The sequence below is a fragment of the Acanthisitta chloris genome, unplaced genomic scaffold (assembly GCF_000695815.1).
Source record: "Acanthisitta chloris isolate BGI_N310 unplaced genomic scaffold, ASM69581v1 scaffold43482, whole genome shotgun sequence".
Taxonomy (NCBI): Eukaryota; Metazoa; Chordata; class Aves; order Passeriformes; family Acanthisittidae; genus Acanthisitta; species Acanthisitta chloris.
Window position 1 is genome coordinate 4722 of NW_008659631.1, and position 8888 is coordinate 13609.

The 8888-nt window shown below is 41.5% G+C and overlaps 1 protein-coding gene across 1 annotated transcript in view; it reads right to left on the bottom strand.

The window, feature by feature from the left end:
• Nucleotides 1-8145, bottom strand: part of LOC103797245 (mitochondrial 10-formyltetrahydrofolate dehydrogenase-like) — a gene marked incomplete at its 5' end in the record, with an annotated part of 12721 nt that extends 4576 nt beyond the window's left edge. The window contains 5 exons of the mRNA XM_009069442.1: nt 190-279; nt 1743-1844; nt 2638-2803; nt 6913-7147; nt 7974-8145. Coding sequence (XP_009067690.1) covers nt 190-279; nt 1743-1844; nt 2638-2803; nt 6913-7147; nt 7974-8145 — 765 coding nt within the window. The remainder of the gene's footprint in view (nt 1-189; nt 280-1742; nt 1845-2637; nt 2804-6912; nt 7148-7973) is intronic.
• Between the last annotated feature and the right edge of the window lie 743 nt (nt 8146-8888).

An 8888-nucleotide genomic window follows, 5' to 3' on the forward strand; every position in this document is an offset into this window, starting at 1 on the left:
GCCTCGTTGCTCTTCTCTGCACCTGCTCTAGCACCTCAATATCCCTCCTGAACTGAGGGGCCTAGAACTGCTCCAATCTAACTCTCATTTATATCTGCCCGTATGCGGAAACCTTTAATTTTGTAATAAAGAAAGGGCCAAAAAGAGAATAGAGAAAAGAAGAATATTCTTCTGGTTTTCAGAGCATACCTGGTCATCTATTGTTGTCCATGCTCCAGGCACTTTATCATGCCCTCGAATCCAATTGTGCAAAGTTGCAGCAGGTTGGTCCCAGGAGATCTAGGAAATCAAGACATGCCAGCTAATTCCTCTCTGTTTAGGTATAAGTTACTAATGTTTTCTTCCTTATATCTAACCTAAATTTCCCCTTGTCCTGTCTTGGCAGCTCCTAACACAGAGTCACTCTCCAGCTTCCCTGGAGCCCTTTCAGATCCTGGCAGGTGCTCTGAGGTCTCCATACAACCTTCTCTTCTCGAGGCTGAACAGTCCCAACTTTCTCACCCTTCCATGTCCTTCTTGGAACTGTTGGAGCAAGTCCAGAGGAGGCCACGAAGTTGCTAAGAGGACTGGAGCATCTCCCCTGTGAGGTCAGGCTGAGCGAGTTGGGGCTGTTCAGCCTGGAGAAGAGAAGGTTGCATTCTCTAATAAGTTCTAAATCCTCTAATAAATCTACAAACGTTTATTAAAATACTTTCTAATCATGTACTACTCCTTTAGAAATTGTTCCCTAAATGGAATCTCTACAACAACTTGTAACTCCTGCAAAGCTTTGAGGAAAAAGGAAGTGATGCTTTCAGAATGCCATATGTATTTCCTATGGAACACCAGTGAAAATGCAATGCCTTCACTTTGCAGAATTGTGACTATATGTCCAAAATAAATTAAGGAAAGTATCAGAATAGCTATTAAATAACAAAACTCAAGTAAACATCATCCCCCTTAGACTGACCACAAGGAATATTTAGAAGCAAGTTATAAGCCAATGTGAGTAGTTTTACACTAGGGAGAATAGAATCACAGAATCATAGAATCAACCAAGTTGGAAAAGACCTCCAAGATCATCAAATCCAACCCTACCGTGGTCACTAGACCATGGCACTAAGTGCCACATCCAGTCTCAGCTTGAAAACCTCCAGGGATGGTGAATCCATTACCTCCCTGGGCAGCACATTCCAATGTCTGATCACTCTCTCACTTCTATAGGCAACATTCACTATCATTTTCTGGTGGTCTTCCCAACCACAAACAGGATCAGTTCATGCAGTGAGGGTGCTTAGATAAAATAATTCTTATACAGGTGTTTAAATGAATTGTTTAATCTGTTGTTCGCTTGCATGGTCTGTGTTGGGTTTTTTCCTGGAGAGGTGCCAACACTTGCATTTCCTGATGTCAGCTCTATTTCTGACCAGGAATTTCCCATGGCCTGTGGGTACACAAGGGGAATTGTCTCGGTTCACTGTGATACTTACAAGTATGGTAACAGATTGCAAATCATCTGAAGGTGCAGCTGCCTGTACATGATCCCAAAGAGGACACCAAGCTTCTAAATACATATAACTGCTGAAAGGGAAAAGGGATTTAACCTGGATCTCCATTATATGCATCCTTGTGGTTATCCCAGGAAAAAGATGCAGGGAACCAACTGAGTCAAAATTCATGTTGACTTCATATTGCTACTACTGTGATCTGAGTTAACAACCTTTCTAGTGCTATGCACAAAACACAGTGATATTTAACACTACCTCTGCATTTTCCTTCTTCTGGATCCCTTCATATGTTGCCCCTTCTTTAGGCTGAGGTATACGAGGGGCCTTACCATCAGCAATTAGATGTACAGCTTCCACCTAAGTGAAGAAGTAACAGATTTAATGTTAGCTTGGTTTGCCCTTTTTCCCATCAGTCATACTTGTAAATGATAGCCAAAGACTTTCTGCCACAAGGTGATTTCCAAAACCTAAGGGACCAATGCTGCCCTGATTAACAGATATATATGCTTAAATTTCTTTGACAAAAGAAATAGCTTCCAAAATTTGATGGGAATACCTAGTCACCAGATTTAAACAGCTGCCTAAATTCTGCAGGGGAAAAATGTGTCTATGTATGATTGCATTCAACATTTTCCTTCTTCTTTCTGCAAAAAGTTATTTCTCTGTGTTTAAATGGACAGGAAAAAATCACTAATGAATGATGCCGAGTATTTTTTATGCCTTTTCTTTTACTCATTCTGAAATGATACAAAAAAGGGTAAGTATACAAAATCCAAATCAATCCAACAGGGCTCTGAGGTTAAAACACCATCCCATTCCCCTTTATTTTTGCACCTACTCCTAACTTTTGGTTCTCTCTGAGCCTTTAAAAGATTTCATCTTGTAAAGACATCTAAGAAATCTATGGAAAGAGACACATTCCAAACTAATTTAACTTCTTGCCATTTGTGGAAACAGAATATGCTCTGCCTGCTGTCAGCAATGAATACCCTGAGGTCACAGACTCAGCTGTTGTGCAGACACACAACTCCACTGAAGCCTAGGATTTGGCTGAGCACCACAACCTCTGTCTTTACATCTTGTCTATATTTCCTTTACTTTCAAACTCTTTTCCTCCGCAAAATCTGGTCTTTAGTCCAGCTAAACATACCATAGCCTTTATTCCTTCTGGGAAGAGAAACCGGTTGTACAGGTCATCCACAGTATCGTTTTGACCAACATCACATTCTCGCTGCAGAAGTATTGGTCCAGTATCCAAACCATCATCAGCCCAAAAAATAGTAAATCCTGCTTTCTTATCTCCTTGAATTAAAGTCCTGGACACAGAAAAAAGACTTAGAGTAAATACAGATGGTCTTAAAGTAGTCAGAGATATCAACTAGTGTTAAACATTCCTTTTCTTTGAGAAAATATAAAAGAGAATCCTAACCATCTGTAATATACTTTCATTGCTGACTTCATACTCAGGGACCCAGAGTTTTGAAACTGCTGATGTATGGTTTCCACAAAGTGACATAAGAAATGCTGCAACTGAACCCAGACTGTCCATCACTCAGTTCATTGTGGCAATAATTAGACAGTGTTATTAGCGGTAACACAGAGAGCAAAAGGTGTGCAATAGTCATGACAGAATTCATAGACTCACAGAATTTAGGGGTTGGAATGGATCTTACAGATCATCTACTCCCAATCCCCTGCCGTGGGCAGGGACACCTCCTCACTAGATCAGGTTGCTCAAGGCTTCATCCAGCCTGGCCTTGAACACTGCCAGGGCCGGGCCAGCCACAGCCTCCCTGGGCAACCTGTGCCAGTGTCTCATCGCCCTTATAGGAAACAGCTTTTTCCTAATATCTAACCTAAACTTCCCCTCCTTCAGTTTGAAACCATTACCCCTTGTCCTATCATTGCAGTTCCTAACACAGAGTCCCTCTCCAGCTCCTTTGTAGGCCCCTCAGGTATTGAGAAGTTGCTACGAGGTCTCCACGCAACCTGCTCTTCTCCAGGCTGAACAGCCCCAACTCCCTCAGCCTGTCCTCATAGGGGAGATGCTCCAGTCCTCTTAGCAACTTCATGGCCTCCTCTGGACTTGCTCCAGCAGTTCCATGTCCTTCTTATGTCGAGGACACCAGAACTGTGTGCAGTGTTCCAGGTGGGTCTCACCAGAGCAGAGCAGAGGGAAAGAATCACCTCTTTTGACCTGCTGCCCACACTCCTTTGGATGCAGCCCAGGATTCCACTGGCTTTGTGGGCTGAGCTCACACTGCAGCTCATGGTGAGCTTCTCATCCAATTCAAAAGGTGGAAGCATCTAACACCATATCATTTTAACAACTCATGCTTGTTTACTGCAATTAGCTAAGCCTCAGAGGTGATCTGTAGGTCAAGAAGGGAAATACAGTTGTTGCACAGCTGAAAAAGAACTAAACTCAGAGTGGAAAATTATGGATGTACAACTGTTTAAGGGAAAGTTATTAAGGGAATTGAGGGTATCCAGGCAGATTCTCAGCTGCTGTGCATGAACATAGCAGTGGTTACAATAGACCTATGCTGATTTACCTCAGCTTGGGACCTGCCTCTGTATCTGAAGGGAACTTCAGGCACTTAATTTTTTTCCAGTTCTCCTTTGGAGCTGCATGTGGCTCAGAATTATGGAAACTTAGACTGAAGTGTGTTTAAGGGAGTAGTCAGAAATGGAGAGAAAAAGTATTTCCTGCATTATTTTAACCATTTGCTTGCATGAAAATACTAACAGTGCTTTAAGGAGTACATATCTCATGTAGGTATTCCCTTGGCAGTCCACGTTGCAATGAGATAATCTGAGATCTCACTGATACACAGGAAAATACCTTATTAATTGTAAACACTGAAAGCTGCATTCTTAAAGGGAGTAAAGCACACATTTGTGCAGAACAAGGGACAAATGCCAAAAAAACCTGGGGAAGTTGGCAGGTGTAGCAGAAGTGAAAGCTTGCAGAAGTTTGGCTAGCCCACATTAAACCTTTCACATGATTGTAAACAGCATTTCTTCTGGATATATTATGGAAAAATTCCACTCTAGTCAGAAGTGGATGTTCTCAGCTTGGCACTGGGGGAGAAGGTTTCATGGGTAAATGTCCCTGATGCTGAACAGGTGATGGGATGAGAACTGTTGTGTGCTCCCTCCTCACTGTACCATCTTCCTCTGCAGGGAGCTGCTGATAACAGAGTGGCAGCAGTCAGAAAAGGCTGTAAATGAGTGAGTGACGAACCCTCAGTACCCTCGTTTGTGCCTGGTGTGCCTTTAGCCATGCCTAATTCCCAAAGGTTTTCTCAGTCACACTGTGGGGATTAGCACCAGGGCTGTAGCCACAACACATGAAAGAAGTAGTGATGAGAGCTAGAGAAACAGAAGAATAGCCAGCCAAGGCTAAATCCTGGTTTAGTTTAAAAGCCTCAGGACAACAGCCTTTACCTGAGAAGGGCAAGGGCAGGTGCTTACAAAAGGAAGATGCAAAATAGAGCAAGACTTTGTGATACACCACTGCAATACCTCCTTCTGGAAACTTTCACCTCAGCAACTTCCTGAAAGAGAGTTTGTATCTACATTTTCCTGTGGAACAGATCTTGATGAACTTTTCCCCCATGTAAGCATGCTTCTAGATGTGAAGTTCCACAATTTAATGGCAGAGTGCATGGAGTAAAAGTGCCTCTTTTGTGTGGTCAAATCCTTATGGTCAAGTCCTACCACCTGATCTCTTTGCTGGCTGCCTCATAACTTTTGATTAACAATGAGCAATCATTCCTTATTCACCTTTCCATGTCTTTTATGGCTTAACACACAGGTAGCATGTTTCCTTCCCAATTACTTCCTTTCCAGTCTGAAGACTCTACAATTTGTATCCCATCATGGGAAAACTGTTCTACATCTTTGGCCATCCTTCTTAGCCTTTTCTGGAGCATGTACAGTTCTGGTTCCTTCCATGGTCTCTTTTCTAAGTAACAACAACTAACTTTAATATTGCTGACATATAGCCAGGAAATTTTGCCCCTTATGTTCATTACTTTATGTTTTTTAACCCTGAATTTTCTTAATCTCACTTTCACACTATCACATTTACCCATTTCCATAGAAAATGTATTCTTTATTAGAGGTTGAAATCAGAGTGACTTGTCTAAACCTTCCTGACTTTCAGCCCTTCTAAAACTGGTATTGCTCTTGCTGTTTTCCAGTCACCTGCACCAACATGATCTTAAGAAACAGAAACACTTCTGGCTGTCTCAAATCTGCAGAACTTTTGCCTGAAACCCTCTGGTCCTGACAGGTGATTCTTCTTCATTCTTCAGTTTACCTAAAATCTGTTCTACTCACAGTTCAGCCCAAGAGAATTGTTTTGACTTATTCCTCACAAAGAAGGTCTGTGGGGTAGTAATATCTTCAGCTCCTCCATCCTGACTACCAATACAGATTTCCTACTCTGGTATTCTCTTTGCTAAGCACCTTGGATAAATCCAACACCTCTATCACCCTGCATACCTCCCACCTTTAATGTATTTGGGAGAATTGCTGGTATTCAATTTCGTGCCTTAAAAAGTTGGTTCTTTATTTCTTTTCTGGACTGTCTTACTCTCATTTTTCACCTGATTTGAGAGAGTTTATGCCCTTTTCTATTTTACTTACTTGGACACCACTGACACTTCTTGAAGGCTCTCCCTACAGCTCTAACAGTTTCCTTTACATCTCTGTTTAAGTACTTAAGTATTTCTTCAGGTAAGGATTAAAATTAACACATCAAAGCAAAATGTTCTTTTGCTTTGAGTCTACAACACTCTTCAGATCATCACCATGTTGCCTGTAAGATTGTTTTTTAATTGTTTGTTCATATTTAGACAATTTCTCATTGAATTTAAACACTGTGATAATGGCAATTCTGTTGTCACAAGAATGTTACATCTGAGTCTGCTGTGATCACTATTGCAGTGCAGTTCTTTCAGGATTACAGGTTGAACCTAGCCCTGTGCACAGCTCATGAGGGCAGTGAGATAAGGGTTTGTTCTTGTAGGTTCTCTTCTCTCTGCTCCCTTCCATTCCATGACATCTTAGGCTCTGTATCAGCCTCTTTTGTGATAGTTACTTGGTGTCTGGGGGATAAGCTGCAAGGGCAGTGTCCTGCTTATGGAAACTCCAGATTGTCAATTTGTCTATGTGAGTAAAAACGTATGAATGTACAGATCACATCACTGATCTTCCCAGAATAACAGCTGCACTTGCATTGGAAAAAAAAGATTAATCTTAAGTATGATGTGCAGTTCACAAACCAAATAGTCAGCTGCTTCTGAGAAGTTCCCTCAGAGCAGTTGCAAGTCAGCAGAACTGTGTCAGCATTTACATGAGTAATGGGTGCAAACCAAAATGTGACAAACACACAGTTCTGATGCACGAAACTCACCAGTTGATTGCAGAAGCTCCTCGGTGACGTGGTAGGATGGATGGATGATAAATAATAGAGCCATGTTTTGGGCAGTCAATAACATCCATGGGGATAAACTGTGTACAGAATGGAAGGACATTTAGCTCTGCTCCAACTGATTTGTAGGCTGCAACTACTTCCTGGATAGGCTTGCCTTTAGCTCTCCATCTGGGGAACTTAAACACAGGAGTGCCATCCTTCTCTGCTGCCAGTGCTGAGGGGCAAGAACAGCATTGATTAATTTTTGTAATTCACATTTCATGTAAAAAATTCAGACTGAAATCAGAGACATGTCACGTGACAACTCAAGCAGATGATCAGGTGTGTGACTAGAGTGCCCTTTGTGCTGTCCTGTATGCTGCTTAGAAACCTTTGTGCTTGGATATATTTTTTTTATTCTGTCTTTGTTTCTCATTCCTGCAGCTTGTGTCATTCTCAACTTAATGTCAATCATGACTTGGCTAGTAAGTACCAATGGAAGCAGAAAAGAATGATGAATGTTATTGATGACTTAACCATGGCACTTCATTTTTTGTCCAGTCATGACATTTGCCTGCAACTGGTTTGGTTTAGCAGAAGTTAATTTTCCACTTCAGCAATTTTGTGTGAATATGACCACATAATCACAGAATATTCAGAGTTGGAAGGGACCCTTGAGGATCATCTAGTCCAACTCCTGGCCCTGCACAGAACATCTCCAAGAATCACACCCTGTGCCTGAGAGCATTGTCCAAACACTCCTTGAGCTCTGTCAGGCTTGAGGATGTGACCACTGCCCTGGGGAGCTGTTCAGTGCCCAAATACCTTTGGGTGAAGAACCTTTTTCTAATATCCAACTTAAACCTCCCCGACACAACTTCAGGCCAAGGTTAAACCAGTTCTGGGACTTGCATTTGTTAGAGCATAGTTCTTGTGCAGAGTTCAGGATAAAAAAGGCAATATATGCAAGTCATTCCGAAAGAGGTATCACCTTCTCATGAAAAGACAAGTTTGTTATGGTATGCTTGTAATTTTAACGCTTGGATTAAGGTTACACTTACCCAAAGGATCAGCTTGTCCATTCTTGTCAGGCACTGTGAATACGCCCACAACTTTATGTCCCTCTTTTCTCAGCTTGTTATAAACTTCTTGGCCAAAAATACTTTGACCTATAAGGGCTAGCTTTAGCTTATGCTGGTAAGCCTGGGAAAAAGAATTGAAACAAAACATGTTCTAGGATACCAAGAAAATAAGTTGTTGCTTACATTTCTCTCTTGCTCTTTCATTATCAATGTCTGTTTCAATTTAAAATAGAATAGTCTTTTTACCCTAAACCTTTGAAGGAATAGTAATTGTTTTGCTAAATGACAGGCATCATACACTTCAGAGAGACCACACTTCACATGAGAGTATCATCTGATACTGTCACTGATATGGCTTTTCCAGAGTTTTCATGATGCAGACCTACTGTTTCTTATAAGAGGCTCCATGATCTTATTGCTATGCAAGGCTAATAGATAAGAAATGAAAACACATTTTCTGAAACAGGTACATGAACCACTTTTTCTAGGCATGATTTAGATGGTTAAAACATGTCCTCTAAATCCCTATAATTAAACAGTGGTGTATTATTTGTGCTTAACATGTATAGGCTGAAGAAGACAAACTTGCAGTGTTCCTGCCAAGGTAAATGTAGTGATCATCCATTTGATCCTCCTACAAGGAAATACTGCTAAAGGTGAGGTTCACTTGCTGGACTTCCACTGCTGCTGCTTTTGGATCCCGGTACACTGTGATTTTAAGCTTCTTCAGGCAGAGTAGATGCAAGTAACTGCTCCCACTCTTTCTTTACTTATGATTGTTAGAATCACAAAACTACAATGAAGACTTGGGTGAGGGGATTGAGTGCACCATCAACAAGTTTTCAGATGACACAAAGTTGGGGGCAAAGTGTTGATCTGCTGGAAGGTAGGAGG